Source organism: Dendrobates tinctorius, unplaced genomic scaffold, assembly GCF_039654945.1.
Source record: "Dendrobates tinctorius isolate UK_male_01 unplaced genomic scaffold, ASM3965494v1 ptg000282l, whole genome shotgun sequence".
Taxonomy (NCBI): Eukaryota; Metazoa; Chordata; class Amphibia; order Anura; family Dendrobatidae; genus Dendrobates; species Dendrobates tinctorius.
In genome coordinates this window covers 1,054,934-1,075,393 of record NW_027361949.1, presented here as the reverse complement: position 1 = coordinate 1,075,393, position 20,460 = coordinate 1,054,934, and the positions used below count along the sequence as shown (strand labels likewise).

The 20,460-nt window shown below is 53.7% G+C and overlaps 1 protein-coding gene across 1 annotated transcript; it reads right to left on the bottom strand.

Annotated features, from left to right (window-relative positions):
* Positions 1-276: 276 nt before the first annotated feature.
* On the bottom strand, positions 277-20,297 carry CCT7 (chaperonin containing TCP1 subunit 7). The gene is made up of 12 exons (XM_073559912.1): positions 20,072-20,297; positions 10,672-10,825; positions 10,414-10,520; positions 10,212-10,337; positions 8,002-8,054; positions 7,757-7,928; positions 6,461-6,625; positions 6,199-6,387; positions 6,012-6,109; positions 1,295-1,427; positions 1,008-1,214; positions 277-839 (listed from the first exon to the last, which is right to left on the bottom strand). Exons 1-12 carry the CDS (start codon positions 20,075-20,077, stop codon positions 621-623), a joined length of 1,629 nt encoding a protein of 542 aa, XP_073416013.1. The 5' UTR covers positions 20,078-20,297; the 3' UTR covers positions 277-620.
* Between the last annotated feature and the right edge of the window lie 163 nt (positions 20,298-20,460).

Here is a 20,460-nt window from a genome sequence, read left to right as displayed (position 1 = left end):
TGTTGAAAGAGGGGGTTTCGGACTCCATGAAGAATTAGTATACCAAAACCATTCATCAATTTGTTTTGTTAGAACTGGCAAAAAAAAATTTAAAATGTTGATTCCCAAGTGGGGGTGTCCACCTGTTGGGACCCCCACTGTTTGTGAGTACAGGGTCCACATGCTTCTCCACTGTGGCGAGCCATCAGATGAGCATTCGGGACCCCTGATCTTGTGATAATTCTGGGTCAGGGGGGTGGGGAGCGGACAACTTCTTGCAGATCAGACACAGGCTCGTTCCTCAGTGAAGTGCGTTTATTATCGAGAATCTTCAGCTCAGAGAAAATAAATACAGTAACAAAAAGGTGGAAACCTCAGCGCAAAACTAGTGGATGATGGGAGTGAGGGTCCCGTCCTGCTGGGGGGGCATGCACAGGAAACACCCGGCTCCCACCTCATGATGAAAGGACAAGCGGCGATTCTAGACCTCAAATCAGCCACCGAGCTGCAGGGGGACTACAACTCCCAACATACATCTTACAGGCAGGGCTGAGAGTTTTAGTTCCACAACAGCTGGTGGTCAGCGTCCTGGAGTAATCATCCCATCCTCCTCTGCCGGTCACACACCCTTTGGGTGAAGGTTAATGTTGGTGCGGTCGGCCCCGTCCCCGGCCTCCTGGGGCCCCGTCTGCTGAGGAGCGTGGGTTCTTGATGGTCTCGTCTACGGACAGGATGAGGCAGGCGGCCTCGGAGGCTGCGGTCAGAGCATTGATCCTCACGATGGACGGCTCCCAGACGCAGGCGTCAAAGTTGTCAGCGATGTCTTCATTGTTCACGTCCACTCCGTACCACGTGCCACCCTGTGAACAGCCAGCAGATGGGGGTTAATAGTAATAACGGGATCAGACGCCCTAGAGGCCACGGATGCCAACATGAAGGACTGGAGCCGCGGGACTCACAGGCACTGCATGGCTACCAGTAGTGGGGGGACTAACCGCTCTGGAGGGGTGCCGTGCGTGGCTGCTCACCTGGGCATGCTTTGCTCTCAGCTTGTTCAGGATATTGGTGGCATCGAAGCCGGCGTTATCGCAGAGCTGCCGGGGGATGATCTCCAGCGCCTTGGCGTATGAGCCGATGAGGAGCTGCTGCTTGCCAGGAATGGTCCTGGAGTAATCCCGCAGGTACTTGGACAGCTCCATCTCAATGGCACCTCCACCAGCGACCACAGAGTCGTTCTACAGGGACAAGAGAATGGTTACAGAGATGGGAAGAGCAGGCTGTGGACACGAGCACAGACACGAGTGCGGACACAAACCTTGATGGCTCTGCGCACAATCATGATGGCGTCGTGCAGAGATCTCTCAGTCTCCTCCATGAATTGCTCGGCTCCTCCTCGTAGGATGATGGTGCAGGTTTTAGCTTTTGGGCAGCCGGTGAAGAAGTTGTATCTGCATGAAAATAATAAATGAACACAAAAAGGGATGGGACGTACAGGACGGTAGAGTCACTACATGGCAACAGAGAACCAATGCAAAGCGGGCGAGGATGGCAACAAACATGGCGGCTTATGTAAACTTCAAGAATGGGTCATATTACAGCTCTTGCTTGTCTTCCACCGGTAAAGTCCAGCTGACTCCATGCAGAACCAAATCCAAACAAAGCAGCGTCTGCCCCATCCTGAGCGGCGCCACTGATCCCGGCCGTGTCAAATATGAACTGCAGCCTTTATGTCATCAGAGCTGACGTCTGCCCTGATGGGAGTGTGATAAGTGACAGCCGACCGCTCACTGGCTGCAGCTGACACGCGACGCCATGTGACTGCTGGAGCAGCTGCACGGCTCAGGATGGGGCAGACGCTGCTTTATTAAAAACTAGCTGAAGAGCCCGGCGCTGCCCGGGCATAATAACTAACTACGGTTATAACAAACTATAATAAATGTATATATAAACCTGAGTGTAGGGTCCCGCCCACTCCGCATAGCCATGTTCACTATAATATCCCACATCATCCCATCAGCCAGAGCCACCGGACTACTACCCCTAATATCCCACATCATCCCGTCAGCCAGAGCCACCGGACTACTACCCCTAATATCCCACATCATCCCATCAGCCAGAGCCACCGGACTACTACCCCTAATATCCCACATCATCCAGTCAGCCACAGCCACCGGACTACTACCACTAATATCCCACATCATCCCGTCAGCCAGAGCCACCGGACTACTACCACTAATATCCCACATCATCCAGTCAGCCAGAGCCACCGGACTACTACCACTAATATCCCACATCATCCCATCAGCCAGAGACACCGGACTACTACACCTAATATCCCACATCATCCCGTCAGCCAGAGCCACCGGACTACTACCCCTAATATCCCACATCATCCCATCAGCCAGAGCCACCGGACTACTACCCCTAATATCCCACATCATCCCATCAGCCAGAGCCACCGGACTACTACCCCTAATATCCCACATCATCCCATCAGCCAGAGCCACCGGACTACTACCACTAATATCCCACATCATCCCATCAGCCAGAGCCACCGGACTACTACCACTAATATCCCACATCATCCCGTCAGCCAGAGCCACCGGACTACTACTCCTAATATCCCACATCATCCCGTCAGCCAGAGCCACCGGACTACTACCCCTAATATCCCACATCATCACATCAGCCAGAGCCACCGGACTACTACCCCTAATATCCCACATCATCCCGTCAGCCAGAGCCACCGGACTACTACCCCTAATATCCCACATCATCACATCAGCCAGAGCCACCGGACTACTACCCCTAATATCCCACATCATCCCGTCAGCCAGAGCTACCGGACTACTACCCCTAATATCCCACATCATCCCGTCAGCCAGAGCCACCGGACTACTACCCTTAATATCCCACATCATCCCATCAGCCAGAACCACCGGACTACTACCACTAATATCCCACATCATCCCATCAGCCAGAGCCACCGGACTACTACCACTAATATCCCACATCATCCCGTCAGCCAGAGCCACCGGACTACTACCCCTAATATCCCACATCATCCCGTCAGAGCCACCAGACTACTACCCCTAATATCCCACATCATCCCGTCAGTCAGAGCCACCGGACTACTACCACTAATATCCCACGTCATCCCGTCAGCCAGAGCCACCGGACTACTACCCCTAATATCCCACGTCATCCCATCAGCCAGAGCCACCGGACTACTACCCCTAATATCCCACATCATCCCGTCAGAGCCACCGGACTACTACCCCTAATATCCCACCTCATTCCGACAGCCAGAGTCACCGGACTACTACCCCTAATATTCCACATCATCCCATCAGCCAGATCCACCGGACTACTACCCCTAATATCCCACATCATCCCATCAGCCAGAGCCACCGGACTACTACCCCTAATATCCCACGTCATCCCATCAGCCAGAGCCACCGGACTACTACCACTAATATCTCACATCATCCCGTCAGCCAGAGCCACCGGATTACTACCCCTAATATCCCACATCATCCCGTCAGCCAGAGCCACCGGACTACTACCCCTAATATCCCACCTCATTCCGACAGCCAGAGTCACCGGACTACTACCCCTAATATTCCACATCATCCCATCAGCCAGATCCACCGGACTACTACCCCTAATATCCCACATCATCCCATCAGCCAGAGCCACCGGACTACTACCACTAATATCCCACATCATCCCGTCAGCCAGAGCCACCGGACTACTACCACTAATATCCCACATCATCCCGCCAGCCAGAGCTACCGGACTACTACTCCTAATATCCCACATCATCCCATCAGCCAGAGCCACCGGACTACTACCACTAATATCCCACATCATCCCGTCAGCCAGAGCCACCGGACTACTACCACTAATATCCCACATCATCCCGCCAGCCAGAGCTACCGGACTACTACTCCTAATATCCCACATAATCCCATCAGCCAGAGCCACCGGACTACTACCACTAATATCCCACATCATCCCGTCAGCCAGAGCCACCGGACTACTACCACTAATATCCCACATCATCCCGCCAGCCAGAGCTACCGGACTACTACCCCTAATATCCCACATCATCCCATCAGCCAGAGCCACCGGACTACTACCACTAATATCCCACATCATCCCGTCAGCCAGAGCCACCGGACTACTACCCCTAATATCCCACATCATCCCATCAGCCAGAGCCACCGGACTACTACCACTAATATCCCACATCATCCCGCCAGCCAGAGCTACCGGACTACTACCCCTAATATCCCACATCATCCCATCAGCCAGAGCCACCGGACTACTACCACTAATATCCCACATCATCCCGTCAGCCAGAGCCACCGGACTACTACCCCTAATATCCCACATCATCCCATCAGCCAGAGCCACCGGACTACTACCACTAATATCCCACATCATCCCGTCAGCCAGAGCCACCGGACTACTACCCCTAATATCCCACATCATCCCATCAGCCAGAGCCACCGGACTACTACCACTAATATCCCACATCATCCCGTCAGCCAGAGCCACCGGACTACTACCACTAATATCCCACATCATCCCGTCAGCCAGAGCCACCGGACTACTACCACTAATATCCCACATCATCCCGTCAGCCAGAGCTACCGGACTACTACCCCTAATATCCCACATCATCCCATCAGCCAGAGCCACCGGACTACTACCACTAATATCCCACATCATCCCGTCAGCCAGAGCCACCGGACTACTACCCCTAATATCCCACATCATCCCATCAGCCAGAGCCACCGGACTACTACCCCTAATATCCCACATCATCCCATCAGCCAGAGCCACCGGACTACTACCACTAATATCCCACATCATCCCATCAGCCAGAGCCACCGGACTACTACCCCTAATATCCCACATCATCCCATCAGCCAGAGCCACCGGACTACTACCACTAATATCCCACATCATCCCGTCAGCCAGAGCCACCGGACTACTACCACTAATATCCCACATCATCCCGTCAGCCAGAGCCACCGGACTACTACCACTAATATCCCACATCATCCCGTCAGCCAGAGCTACCGGACTACTACCCCTAATATCCCACATCATCCCATCAGCCAGAGCCACCGGACTACTACCACTAATATCCCACATCATCCCGTCAGCCAGAGCCACCGGACTACTACCCCTAATATCCCACATCATCCCATCAGCCAGAGCCACCGTACTACTACCCCTAATATCCCACATCATCCCATCAGCCAGAGCCACCGGACTACTACCACTAATATCCCACATCATCCCGCCAGCCAGAGCTACCGGACTACTACCCCTAATATCCCACATCATCCCATCAGCCAGAGCCACCGGACTACTACCACTAATATCCCACATCATCCCGTCAGCCAGAGCCACCGGACTACTACCACTAATAACCCACATCATCCCGTCAGCCAGAGCCACCGGGATGATGTGGGATATGTGGGGTCAGAACTAGAGCGCTGGATGTATTTGCTCTGACTTCCATACCAATGACTTCTTTAAGAGGGCAGATGTGCCTATGGGATGGTGGATGTGTGATGGGGATATGGGCACGGGAGGGGGGATTCATTTCTGTCATGTTCTCTCTGCTCCTTTCTGGGGGGGGGGCAGACGATGGCTGGAGCTTATGTTCCCGGGGATGATAGATTTCTCCCACCATGTCAGTATCTGCTGAGGTGTTGTCATGCAGTGAGAAAACTGTTGCTCATAGCAACCAATCACAGCTCAGCTTCTTTTAAACAGCTCTGGTGAAATGAAACATGCTTTGTAATTGGTTGATGACACACACACACACATTTAAATTTTATATATAGAGATTGTGTCGTGTATTAAGGTGCGGTTCTCCAGGGTGGACAGCCCCTTTAAACAAATACAGCAGTCCCTCCTACACCTCCGGCTCCGCCTGCTTGTTCGGTATCTGCTCTGGTGATTTGCATTCTGGGAAGTGCCATCTTCACACATTTTATGGTAGAGCTCACCTTTCTCCGCCCACCTGGGCCTCCTCGAACAGCGCACACTGGCCCAACACGTCGTCTGCCATAGCGTTCACACTGGTCTGGATGGAGCCGCCGCAGGCCTGGGACAGAAGCACGGGGGCGTTATACTGGGCAGAGAGGCAAGCCCCCACTAGAACAGCACCACATGACTCCTGTGGTAGCCCCCTACCATCATGGTTCTCCTGAGGTCCTCGTCAGGGACTCTGCCGGCACAGAACAGATCCCGGTCAGCGAAGTACTGTGTGGCCACGTCCCCAATGGGAAGCTTGGAGAGGACGACTTTGGCTCCGGACTTGTAAATCTTATTCAGTTTGTCATAGAGGATATTCCACTCTGCGTCCACGATGGCCTGGTACTCCTGTGATAGAGAACAGACGTTGGCATTGCGTCCCCACACAGCCCGCTACCCCTGCTCTTATCGGACCCCTTACCTCCACATTGCTGACCCGGACTTCAGCATTGTCCTTCTCGGCTTTCAGCTCCAGCTCCACGTTCAGCAGGGCGATCCGGGGGGACGTGTACTTCTTGGGCTGCATCTCAAACCCGGCGTAGGAGAAGGTCTTCTTGAACGCGACGCCGGCCACCAGCCGAGAATCCTGAGCATACAGAGTGTTAGCGTCTGCGGGCCTGGCCCATCCATCAAGGAGGAAGGGGAAAGGAGCATCCACCACCCCGGGGAGAGGGGATAGAAAGGAGCATCCTCCACCCCGGGGTGAGGGGATAGAGAGGAGCATCCTCCACCTCGGGGAGAGGGGATAGAGAGGAGCATCCTCCACCCCGGGGAGAGGGGATAGAAAGGAGCATGCTCCACCTCGGGGTGAGGGGATAGAGTGGAGCATCCTCCACCCCGGGGAGAGGGGATAGAGTGGAGCATCCTCCACCTCGGGGTGAGGGGATAGAGTGGAGCATCCTCCACCCCGGGGAGAGGGGATAGAGAGGAGCATCCTCCACCTCGGGGTGAGGGGATAGAGTGGCGCATCCTCCACCGCGGGGAGAGGGGATAGAGTGGAGCATCCACCACCCCGGGGAGAGGGGATAGAGAGGAGCATCCTCCACCCCGGGGAGAGGGGATAGAGAGGAGCATCCTCCACCCCGGGGAGAGGGGATAGAGAGGAGCATCCTCCACCCCGGGGAGAGGGGATAGAGAGGAGCATCCTCCACCCCGGGGAGAGGGGATAGAGAGGAGCATCCTCCACCCCGGGGAGAGGGGATAGAGAGGAGCATCCTCCACCCCGGGGAGAGGGGATAGAGAGGAGCATCCTCCACCCCGGGGAGAGGGGATAGAGAGGAGCATCCTCCACCCCGGGGAGAGGGGATAGAGAGGAGCATCCTCCACCCCGGGGAGAGGGGATAGAGAGGAGCATCCTCCACCCCGGGGAGAGGGGATAGAGAGGAGCATCCTCCACCCCGGGGAGAGGGGATAGAGAGGAGCATCCTCCACCCCGGGGAGAGGGGATAGAGAGGAGCATCCTCCACCCCGGGGAGAGGGGATAGAGAGGAGCATCCTCCACCCCGGGGAGAGGGGATAGAGAGGAGCATCCTCCACCCCGGGGAGAGGGGATAGAGAGGAGCATCCTCCACCCCGGGGAGAGGGGATAGAGAGGAGCATCCTCCACCCCGGGGAGAGGGGATAGAGAGGAGCATCCTCCACCCCGGGGAGAGGGGATAGAGAGGAGCATCCTCCACCCTATGTGGCACATCCACCCTATGGGGAATGAGGCACCCACCTCCAGAGCTCCTCCCTGGACCTTCTTAATGCCAATCATCTTCAGCTGCAGCAGGTCATCTAACAAGGTCACTGCGTCCACTACCATCTTAGAGAAGAAGTCCTTGTGCAGAGCAATGAGCTTGGAGCTCAGAGCGGTGGCTGCGCACTTCTCCAGCAGGTGCCGCTGCTCTCTGTAGGGAAAACGGTGAATTTAGAACATGACAGGCATCGGATTCCGGATTTTAGAGAATGACGGACACTTACTCTTTGTCCTCCTTCTTCACAGTTACAGAAAGTTCCTTAATTTTATTGACGGCCTGAAAGAAAACATGAAAATTACACAGAGCTCCGAAGTCTGCAGGACAACAGAAGAGATGCAGGGCAGAAAGTGGTCCTGATACCGGGGGTATGCTGTATATAATCTCGAGTGTATGGCACTGATACCGGGGGTATGTTGTTTATAATCCCGAACACATGGCTCTGATACTGGGGAGTAGGGTTTTTATAATCCAAAGTACATGGCCCTGACACCGTGGGATATGCTGTACATAAACCTGAATACACAGCTCCGATACCATGGGAAATGCTGTACATAATCCTTAGTAGCCGGCCCTGATACTGTGTGATATGATGCACATGATCCCGAGTACACGGCCTTGATACCGTGGGATATACAGTATATACCAGGGGGTATGCTGTATGTAATCCCGAGTACACGGCCCTGATACCGGGGGGTATGCTGTATATAATCTCGAGTACACGGCCCTGATACCGGGGGGTATGCTGTATATAATCTCGAGTACACGGCCCTGATACCAGGGGACATGCTGTACATAAGTACACGGCCCTGATACCGGGGAGTATGCTGTATATAATCCCGAGTACACGGCCCTGATACGGGGGGTATACTGTATATAATCCTGAGTACACGGCCCTGATACCAGGGGACATGCTGTACATAATCCCGAGTACACGGCCCTGATACCGGGGGGTATGCTGTATATAATCCCGAGTATACGGCTCTGATACCAGGGGACATGCTGTACATAATCCCGAGTACACGGCCCTGATACCGGGGGGTATGCTGTATATAATCCCGAGTATACGGCTCTGATACCAGGGGACATGCTGTACATAATCCCGAGTACACGGCCCTGATACCGGGGGGTATGCTGTATATAATCTCGAGTACACGGCCCTGATACCAGGGGACATGCTGTACATAAGTACACGGCCCTGATACCGGGGAGTATGCTGTATATAATCCCGAGTACACGGCTCTGATACCGGGGGGTATGCTGTATATAATCCCGAGTACACGGCCCTGATACCGGGGAGTATGCTGTATATAATCCCGAGTACACGGCTCTGATACCGGGGAGTATGCTGTATATAATCCCGAGTACACGGCCCTGATACCAGGGGACATGCTGTACATAAGTACACGGCCCTGATACCGGTGGAGTATGCTGTATATAATCCCGAGTACACGGCTCTGATACCGGGGGGTATGCTGTATATAATCTCGAGTACACGGCCCTGATACCAGGGGACATGCTGTACATAAGTACACGGCCCTGATACCGGGGAGTATGCTGTATATAATCCCGAGTACACGGCCCTGATACGGGGGGGTATACTGTATATAATCCTGAGTACACGGCCCTGATACCAGGGGACATGCTGTACATAATCCCGAGTACACGGCCCTGATACCGGGGGGTATGCTGTATATAATCCTGAGTATACGGCTCTGATACCAGGGGACATGCTGTACATAATCCAGAGTACACGGCCCTGATACCGGGGGGTATGCTGTATATAATCTCGAGTACACGGCCCTGATACCAGGGGACATGCTGTACATAAGTACACGGCCCTGATACCGGGGAGTATGCTGTATATAATCCCGAGTACACGGCTCTGATACCGGGGGGTATGCTGTATATAATCTCGAGTACACGGCCCTGATACCAGGGGACATGCTGTACATAAGTACACGGCCCTGATACCGGGGAGTATGCTGTATATAATCCCGAGTACACGGCCCTGATACGGGGGGTATACTGTATATAATCCTGAGTACACGGCCCTGATACCAGGGGACATGCTGTACATAATCCCGAGTACACGGCCCTGATACCGGGGGGTATGCTGTATATAATCCCGAGTATACTGCTCTGATACCAGGGGACATGCTGTACATAATCCCGAGTACACGGCCCTGATACCAGGGGGGTATGCTGTATATAATCCCGAGTACACGGCCCTGATACCAGGGGACATGCTGTACATAATCCCAAGTACACGGCCCCGATACCAGGGAGTATGCTGTATATAATCCCGAGTGTATGGCCCTGATACCAGGGAATATGCTGCATATAATCCCGAGTACACAGCCTTGATACAGGGGGATATGCTGTATATAATCCAGAGTGTACGGCACTGATACTGGGGGATAATCGGCTACTCACCAGCTGGGTGGCGGTGCGGTACGCTCGGATGATGACCTGGGGGTGCAGACCCTCCTCCACGTAGGGCTTCACCTGCTTCATGAACTCGGCTGCCAGCAGCGTCACGGACGTGGTGCCGTCACCCACCTGTTACGTGTAGAAGGGTCTCGTTAGAAGCCTGGTCCGCACAAGTGCCAGACCCCCCAGCGCGGATGTGCCTTACCTCGGCATCCTGGGACTTGGCGATGTCCACCAGGGTCTTGGCTGCAGGATGGACGACATCCAGGAGCTTTAGGATTGTGGCGCCATCGTTGGAAATCGTGGCTTTACCTGCAATGACCGACATGGGGTGAGAGGAGGGATATTCTTGTGCACGGAGACTAGCGGTCACCCTCTCAGACCCTTGCGGCACAATGTCAGGGTCTTCTAGACCTGGTGGTGGATGATAAAGGGCAGGTGGCCACTGCCAGGACGCACTCACCTCTGTCATCTACAATGAGCTTATCCATGCCCCGCGGGCCCAGGGTGGTGCGCACGGCCTCTGCGATCACCTGGCAGGCATTGATGTTGCTGACGAGCTGCGGGACGCCCTGAGACGTGTCTGTGCCTTCTTTCAGGAGGATGACTGGAGTGGGCTACGGGAGGAAGACAACGCCACGAGGGGTTACTGCCTGCTCACATGGTAAGACGCAGCCTGCGCGGGGACAGTCAGTAGGACCGGGCGTCCACACCACAGGGCAATACAGACGTCATGCACTGGACAACTACCACCATCATCCGGTATGTACACGGATCAGAAAAGAGCGACCGAGCTCCAGTTCATACCGCAGCCCTCAGTACACAGGAAGCGGCTGAACTGCTGCCCGGTATCAGACACACTGAGCAAAGGCCGACGGTAGGGTTCATCAATAGGATGTATACGGTAATAGCAGTAAGGTCACAGTGGCGGTATTATTTGTGCAGTGTATAGTGCTCGCTGTAGCAGCAGTATTATTAGTGTGAGTGGGGGTACTGTGTGTAATAGTAATATAACATAGCAACATAGTTATTAAGGTTGAAGGGAGACTTTAAGTCCATCTAGTTCAACCCATATCCTATCCTAACATGTTGATCCAGAGGTGCCATGGTCTTGGCCTGCTCACCCAGGCCCTTGTAGAGCTGCTCGTCTCCTCATTCTGCCCGCTCCTGGACCCTGCTCCCAGCTTACCACTTCCCGGTGGTCCGCCGTGCCCATGTGTGATGCTGCTCCCCTGTGTGCCCATGTGTGATGCTGCTCCCCTGTGTGCCCATGTGTGATGCTGCTGCCCTGTGCCATTGTGTGAGGCTGCTCCCCGAACAGAGCTCCACACGTTTTACAATACGGTGAACCAGAAAGATTCACTCATAAAACCTCCAGAAGATGTGTGCGGGGGTCACCGACCGACGAACAACCCCTTACAGGGTTGACCACTACTTTATCATCGATGACCCATCCTATGATCGGGCAGGGTTCAACACCTGGCACTGCCACCGATCAGCTGTTTACGACGGCCTGAAACACTCCCTTGCGGAGCTGGAAGTCTTCTCATAGAGGCCGTTGCTGGGTACTGCATATTGGAATAGCAGGCGGACATGCTAAACCCGGCCGCGGCTACCGTCACCGGCTGATCGGCGGAGGTGCAGGATCCTGACCGATCACACATTGATCACCTATCCTGGATAGGCCAATGATAAAGTAGTGGAAAAGCCTTTAATATAAGAGATCAGAGCTCCCCTACTGTGTGAAGGGTTAAAACTAAAATCAAAGCTGAAGTTTCGTTTTGTCCATTCTCTGAAGGTTTCGTTTCTCCATTTTTGTTGCTGTAAGATAAATTTAGGTAATTAGTATGAAATCGTTCAGGCTGTCATGAAACCAGACTTGTTCCCATCAAGTGCAAGATAAGGGAACCGGGGGTGTAGAACTCTGAAGAATATGCCATTATACTACTTTTGGATACGGACATATATGTAGTTTCCGGTTTTCTTGCAATATTATTGGCTTATAAAGTGAAATGATGCTATTGGTAGTTGAGAACTTTGCATAATAAAGCAAAAGATTATAAAAGAAGTGACTAAAATAAAGGGGACTAGTGATCTGTCTCGATCCTCCCGTACAGAGACCCCCGTCTCCGTGTGGTCATTCCCAGTTGCCAGCAACACTCTGTGGATTAATTTGGAAATCACTGGCTCAACCGTGAAGGGTTAATTTAGCCCTCCCTAAATAGCTACCTCAACAGCTTGGCGCCCAACGTGGGCCCCCCCCCCGAATAGGGACACCTCTGCCCCCGGAGGACAAGAAAAAGGACCCTCGGAGCGGACACAGCTGCTGAAAATTGGGACTGATCATCCCCCACAACAACCATGGTAAGTTAGCAGTTATACTGTTCAGACTCACCGTTGGTGTGGTTTTCCTGCGCTTGTTGCTGCAAAGAGGATCTGAGGTTTGTCCTTGATGGTGGGGTGATTCATGGGTGGAATCATATAGAGGTGCAGTCCCATTGGGGGCCCAGTGCTCGAACCGTACCTCATAAGGGACGGACACCCCGGATTGACCAGTGATTGTGACTCTCTTTATAGTCAAAATATCCTGAAATCCTGAATTCACTGTTAGAGTCAGGCGTGGTGAAGTGACTGAAGACTGGGTAGGATACGTAACTCAGGTATATATAGATAGATATATATAACCAGAGGTGTCTGGAGGGATAGTCTGAGACACCCTCCTCCTTTCACTGAGTACCGCGTTGAATCTTGGGCTTCCCAGAGGGGGATTATTGACCCGGTGGAACAGACTGATACGGCCGCTCCAGATCTGTGCACAACTGAAGGATATTTAGCTCTAAATGAGAGAATCTGTGGAAGGAAAAGAAGAATTTTGTGGCTTGGCACATGAATTGTGTGACGAAGGTGTTCGGAAGAACAGAGGAAGTGAATTCTGATTGTTTCTGTTACTGCTATGTTGAAGAAGGAAAAATTGTCTATTATGACAGGGACGAGATGTATTGTGGTTCAAGAAAGTGACTGTGGTGTGAGAATTGAGGAAGTGATTAAAGAAGAAACTGATAGAGACTAATGTGTCAGGCAGATAAATAGTTAACAATGATTTGAAAGTAAAGGTCTCCCTGCTAGATGATAATTGTACAAGGAGACCGGGAGACGCTGACGGTACCTATTATCAGCCACTGCCGCCAGCCTCAGTCCCTGTTATGCCTAATATTGCTAGTGGTTATGAGTATCTACCCCCTTCCAGATTCAGAAAAAAAAAGTTTTCAGGAGACTTTAACCAGCTTATCAGCAGGGAAAGAGAAAAAAAAAAAAAAAAAAAAAAAAAAGCAGCAAGCTAGCACCTGCAGCTGCTCCAGTTCTCCCTCCAATCCCAGCTCCCCCTCCCACATCGCCCCCACAGCAGCTCGTTCTGTTTGTAATCTCTCCCACATGTCCAGTAAGGCTGAGTGCAGACGGAGTTTTGAGCCCTGCGGATTTTTCCGTGCAGGATGGAAGAAAACCGCAGGTCAAATGACCTGCATTTTTCCTGCGGATTTCTTCCATTTTTCACGCGGTTTTCATGCGGTTTTTGTGCGGTTTTCCATTGCGGGTTTCGCCCTGCGGATTTGGTGACAGGGGAGATAGAAAACCGCACAAAAGAAGTAACATGCTGCGGATTTTGTACCGCAGGAAAACCGCGCGGAAAAATCCGCAGCGTCTGCACAGCGTTTTTTTTTTTCCCATTCATTTTAAAGGTACTGTACATCACAATGCGGATATGCAACGTTTCTGCGCGGTAAAATCCGCTGCGGAAACGCTGCAAATCTGCATCGTGTGCACACAGCCTAAATTTACTAGGAGCAGATTTATTATCACAGTTCCGCTCCAGAATACAATTCCAAGATGATGGTCAGATGGCTCTTACGTTATATAATCCCTATGTAGATGAAGACAGTGAGGAAATCTGTATTTTTCATGCCTTTCCCACAGATGCCACAAGGGGCCCAAAACAGTCCCAACCAGTTTGCAAAAAAAATAAAATAATATGAGCAGGTGTCTTTTGCCATTGCTGCCACTGTTAGCCTCCTTAAGTATCTGGCAGCACTGAACTGTCGGGTTTTGGCCTCGAGACTTCAGTTCTGCCTTGGTCAAGTGATCTTCTTGGGTCACTGTCTCCTTCAGGGTGCCAGACACCTCGCAGAAGAATAATAGCTGTCAGCTCCCTTCCTTTCCCAAAAGATGAAGCTGAACTCCAGCGTTTTCTTGGACTATGCACTTATTGTTGTCAGTGGATACCGGATGCATCCCGCATAATGCAACCCCTTTACAACGCCTTGAAAGACGGTATAATGAACTATAAGGAAAGATGGCAGTGATGAGGATTACCTCCAACATGACTGTTCCCAACTTCTGACTGAAGAAACAGCTACTCCACCAAATGTCAGTGAGAACCCACTCCCAAATCCCGATCTGGTGTTATACACGGATGGTTCAAGATATGCTGATGAGTTTGGTAGATTCCACACGGGATACGCTGTTACCACAGAGGACACTGTAGTGCACGCAGCTGCGCTCCCGCCCTCACAGTCAGCACGAGAAGCAGAACTCCAGGCTCTGTCTACTGCATGTGCCAAGAACAGGCGGGCTAATATATACACGGACTCACGGTATGCATTTGGTATTGCTCACGATTTTGGGGCTCTATGGGCCAATCGAGGGTTTATTACTACTGCCGGAACCCCAGTGAAAAATGCTGAAGCTGTTAAAACCCTCATGGACTTGATCAAATTACCTGCTCAGGTGGTTATTATCAAAGTTAAGGAGCACGGTCCTAGGACCAGTCCACAGACTGTTGGCAACGCATTTGCGGATATGCAAGCAAAAGCCGCCGCTCTCTTACCCGTTGAACCAACCATACCAGCTATGGTGACCACACGCTCTCAGCGTAAACAGTTACAAGAAGCACTGACCCTACAAGAACCTGAGGATCTACAACAGACTGAAGTTTTCTGTCGGACCCTGCGAGACCGCTTAATGACAACGCAGAGAATGTCTCCAAAGGAAGAGGTGAAGCAATGGAAGACTGATGGGGCACGTATGGATAATGGTCTCTGGAAAAGGACCAACTCGTGTGTCTCCCTAAGCGGATGTACCCTGCTATTGCCACATGGGCCTACACATCGAGGAAAGAATCAGGCCCTCGCACTGGTGCAAAAATTCTACTGGGCCCCGGTTCTCCAGTTGGCCGGAAGCATTCCCTGTTACCAACATGACTGCAAAGACCACAGCGAAGAAACTGGTGATGGAAGTTATATGCAGATATAGGGTGCCAGAAGTTGTTGAAAGTGATCAAGGTCCGGCCTTTTCTTCTCATGTGTACCAAGAAGTTCTGACAATGCTTGGATCCACTGTAGCCCTCCATACTCCGTACCACCCACAATCCAGTGGTGAAGTTGAGAGGCTGAATGGCACACTGAAGGGACAATTGACCAAAATGATGCAGGAGACTACGGCGCCATGGCCAGAGCTCCTACCCATTGTACTATACCATATTCGTACTACCCCTATTGTAAAATATGGCCTGTCCCCATATGAGATATTGTTTGGTACTAGGCCCCCAGTTGCAAATTTCCAGCCCCAGCAGTTATCAGAAGAGACTGACCGTGCTGTTCAATGTGTAATTCAGCTTAGTAACAATCTTGATAACACCCATGTTCTAGTTTCTTCTTCTCTTCCAGATTCAGCAGAAACCGACACCTGTCATAACCTGCAGCCTGGTGATTTGGTAGTCGTGAAGAGGCAAGTCAGGAAGCACGGACTAGAACCCTTGTATGACGTCCCTATGAAGTTCTCCTCATCACCCAAAAAGCCAATAACAAATAAAGGGGACATAATGTTTTGGTTTTTCGCACTTTCCATATTATTATTGGTAGAAGTTAAAGTTAGAAGATATTCAAAGACTCAGAGATCAATACGATAAAGACAATGATCGTAATAAGGACAGTTGGTGGTCAGACACCTTCTCCTTTCTCAATCCAGCCAATTGGTTTAGGGGAATTGAGGGCTGGGTAGCTGGGATCTTACAGAGCTTGTTACACATTGCTGCCTGTATCGCATTGCAGGAAATAAGAGAACGCGTGCCAGAAATATTGAGGGCGCAACAGCGTCATACGCGGGAGCTCGAGCCCCACACGGTAATGAAACAACCGGGGAAAAAGAAGAGGCCGGGACCACCATCAATGTAACCAGAGAACAAAAGGTCCAGAAATAATATTACACCAGCAAGATGGAAAACAACTAAAGAGCCAATAATGGCCAAGAGGACACCGAGGACCGACCACCGATACCCAGACCCAGGGTCAACGAGGACCGACCACCGATACCCAGAGTCAACGAGGACCGACCACCGATACCCAGGGTCAACGAGGACCGACCACCGATACCCAGGGTCAACGAGGACCGACCACAGATACCCAGGGTCAACGAGGACCGACCACCGATACCCAGGGTCAACGAGGACCGACCACCGATACCCAGGGTCAACGAGGACCGACCACCGATACCCAGGGTCAACGAGGACCGACCCCCGATATACAGACCCAGGGTCAACGAGGACCGATAGATATAGGGTCTAATAACAGAGCAAATACGGTGCTGACCTAGAATCAGGAAGATGGAGAAATTCTACAGAACGAGCCACACAAAGTGAGAGGAGGATACAGAGTCAGCAGCGGGGGAGAGTCCAGGAGTGGAGCGCCCCTTTAATAAGCAGCGGGGGAGGGTCCAGGAGTGGAGCGCTCCTGTAATAAGCAGCGGGGGAGGGTCCAGGAGTGGAGCGCCCCTTTAATAAGCAGCGGGGGAGAGTCCAGGAGTGGAGCGCCCCTTTAATAAGCAGCGGGGGAGAGTCCAGGAGTGGAGCGCTCCTGTAATAAGCAGCGGGGGAGGGTCCAGGAGTGGAACGCCCCTTTAATAAGCAGCGGGGGAGGGTCCAGGAGTGGAGCGCCCCTTTAATAAACAGTGGGGGAGGGTCCAGGAGTGGAGCGCCCCTTTAATAAGAAACGGGAGAGGGTCCAGGAGTGGAGCTCCCCTTTAATAAGCAGCGGGGGAGGGTCCAGGAGTGGAGCGCCACTTTAATAAGCAGCGGGGGGAGGGTCCAGGAGTGGAGCGCCCCTTTAATAAGCAGCGGGGGAGGGTCCAGAAGTGGAGCAACCCTTTAATAAGAAGCGGGGGAAGGTCCAGGAGTGGAGCGCCCCTTTAATAAGAAGCTGGGAAGGGTCCAGGAGTGGAGCGCCCTTTAATAAGAAGCGGGGAGGGTCCAGGAGTGGAGCGCCCCTTTAATAAGAAGCGGGGAGAGGGTCCAGGAGTGGAGCGCCCCTTTAAGCAGCAGGGGAGAGTGTCCAGGAGTGGAGCGCCCCTTTAAGCAGCAGGGGAGGGTCCAGGAGTGGAGCGCCCCTTTAAGCAGCGGGGGAGGGTCCAGGAGAGGAGCGCCCCTTTAATAAGCAGCGGGGGAGGGTCCAGGAGTGGAGCGCCCCTTTAATAAGCAGCGGGGGAGGGTCCAGGAGTGGAGCGCCCCTTTAATAAGCAGCGGGGGAGGGTCCAGGAGTGGAGTGCCCCTTTAATAAGCAGCGGGGGAGGGTCCAGGAGTGGAGTGCCCCTTTAATAAGCAGCGGGGGAGGGTCCAGGAGTGGAGCGCCCCTTTAATAAGAAGCAGGGGAGGGTCCAGGAGTGGAGCCCCCCTTTAATAAGAAGCGGGGGAGGGTCCAGGAGTGGAGCGCCCCTTTAATAAGAAGCGGGGAGAGGGTCCAGGAGTGGAGCGCCCCTTTAAGCAGCAGGGGAGAGTGTCCAGGAGTGGAGCGCCCCTTTAAGCAGCAGGGGAGGGTCCAGGAGTGGAGCGCCCCTTTAAGCAGCGGGGGAGGGTCCAGGAGAGGAGCCCCCCTTTAATAAGTAGCGGGGGAGGGTCCAGGAGAGGAGCGCCCCTTTAATAAGCAGCGGGGGAGGGTCCAGGAGTGGAGCCCCCTTTAATAAGCAGCGGGGGAGGGTCCAGGAGTGGAGCGCCCCTTTAATAAGCAGCGGGGGAGGGTCCAGGAGTGGAGCGCCCCTTTAATAAGCAGCGGGGGAGGGTCCAGGAGTGGAGCGCCCCTTTAATAAGCAGCGGGGGAGGGTCCAGGAGTGGAGCGCCCCTTTAATAAGCAGCGGGGGAGGGTCCAGGAGTGGAGCGCCCCTTTAATAAGCAGCGGGGGAGGGTCCAGAAGTGGAGCAACCCTTTAATAAGAAGCGGGGGAAGGTCCAGGAGTGGAGCGCCCCTTTAATAAGAAGCTGGGAAGGGTCCAGGAGTGGAGCGCCCTTTAATAAGAAGCGGGGAGGGTCCAGGAGTGGAGCGCCCCTTTAATAAGAAGCGGGGAGAGGGTCCAGGAGTGGAGCGCCCCTTTAAGCAGCAGGGGAGAGTGTCCAGGAGTGGAGCGCCCCTTTAAGCAGCAGGGGAGGGTCCAGGAGTGGAGCGCCCCTTTAAGCAGCGGGGGAGGGTCCAGGAGAGGAGCGCCCCTTTAATAAGCAGCGGGGGAGGGTCCAGGAGTGGAGCGCCCCTTTAATAAGCAGCGGGGGAGGGTCCAGGAGTGGAGCGCCCCTTTAATAAGCAGCGGGGGAGGGTCCAGGAGTGGAGTGCCCCTTTAATAAGCAGCGGGGGAGGGTCCAGGAGTGGAGTGCCCCTTTAATAAGCAGCGGGGGAGGGTCCAGGAGTGGAGCGCCCCTTTAATAAGAAGCAGGGGAGGGTCCAGGAGTGGAGCCCCCCTTTAATAAGAAGCGGGGGAGGGTCCAGGAGTGGAGCCCCCCTTTAATAAGTAGCGGGGGAGGGTCCAGGAGAGGAGCCCCCCTTTAATAAGTAGCGGGGGAGGGTCCAGGAGAGGAGCGCCCCTTTAATAAGCAGCGGGGGAGGGTCCAGGAGTGGAGCCCCCTTTAATAAGCAGCGGGGGAGGGTCCAGGAGTGGAGCGCCCCTTTAATAAGCAGCGGGGGAGGGTCCAGGAGTGGAGCGCCCCTTTAATAAGCAGCGGGGGAGGGTCCAGGAGTGGAGCGCCCCTTTAATAAGCAGCGGGGGAGGGTCCAGGAGTGGAGCGCCCCTTTAATAAGCAGCGGGGGAGGGTCCAGGAGTGGAGCGCCCCTTTAATAAGCAGCGAGGGAGGGTCCAGGAGTGGAGCGCCCCTTTAATAAGCAGCGGGGGAGGGTCCAGGAGAGGAGCCCCCCTTTAATAAGCAGCGGGGGAGGGTCCAGGAGTGGAGCCCCCTTTAATAAGCAGCGGGGGAGGGTCCAGGAGAGGAGCCCCCCTTTAATAAGCAGCGGGGGAGGGTCCAGGAGTGGAGCCCCCCTTTAATAAGCAGCGGGGGAGGGTCCAGGAGTGGAGCCCCCCTTTAATAAGCAGCGGGGGAGGGTCCAGGAGTGGAGCCCCCCTTTAATAAGCAGCGGGGGAGGGTCCAGGAGTGGAACGCCCCTTTAATAAGCAGCGGGGGAGGGTCCAGGAGTGGAGCGCCCCTTTAATAAGCAGCGGGGGAGGGTCCAGGAGTGGAGCGCCCCTTTAATAAGCAGCGGGGGAGGGTCCAGGAGTGGAGCGCCCCTTTAATAAGCAGCGGGGGAGGGTCCAGGAGTGGAGCGCCCCTTTAATAAGTAGCGGGGGAGGGTCCAGGAGTGGAGCGCCCCTTTAATAAGTAGCGGGGGAGGGTCCAGGAGAGGAGCGCCCCTTTAAGCAGCGGCCCTCAGGGCTCCGGGCGGCGTTCCCCGCACAGCGCCCCCTCCTCGGCCCGGCAGCAGCGCCCCATGTGTGGAGACGTCGCCCCCCGCTCTCCCTCCCCGGCTCCCCGCTCCGGATGGCGGCGGATTCTCCGCCACTCACCATCATCTTGTCAGCGGTCTCTGGTCGCGCGCCGGCAGCTCCGCTCCCACAATGCACCGGAAAACCTTCCGGAACCTTCCAACCGCCTCGGGGCGTGGCCGAGCTAACACCATGGACAGTGACAGTGGAAGCCCCGCCTTACACCAGGGTGAAGGAACAGCTGATTGGGCAATGACTTTATCACTTAGTTCCTATTGGTCCACTGTCAGGAACATGCCGGATATCTCCGTTGCCATAGATATCGAAAGCCTGCGCCTCAAGCCTCGAGTTCACTTTTTGTCATTTTCTAATTGGTTAGTCAATTTCTTAACTTGTATAGCCATTGGCTAGGATTATACAGGGGCGGGACTAAAGTCACCAATCGCGAAGCGTGTGTCCCATTCACTACA

What these genes read in the sequence shown, in the direction of transcription:
- CCT7 (XM_073559912.1), bottom strand. An exon ending in GCTCATTGTAGATGACAGAG is followed by an intron (nt 10,521 to 10,671) that starts GTGAGTGCGTCC and finishes CGGTCATTGCAG; the next exon opens with GTAAAGCCACGATTTCCAAC. An exon ending in GTGAAGAAGGAGGACAAAGA is followed by an intron (nt 7,929 to 8,001) that starts GTAAGTGTCCGT and finishes TTTTCCCTACAG; the next exon opens with AGAGCAGCGGCACCTGCTGG.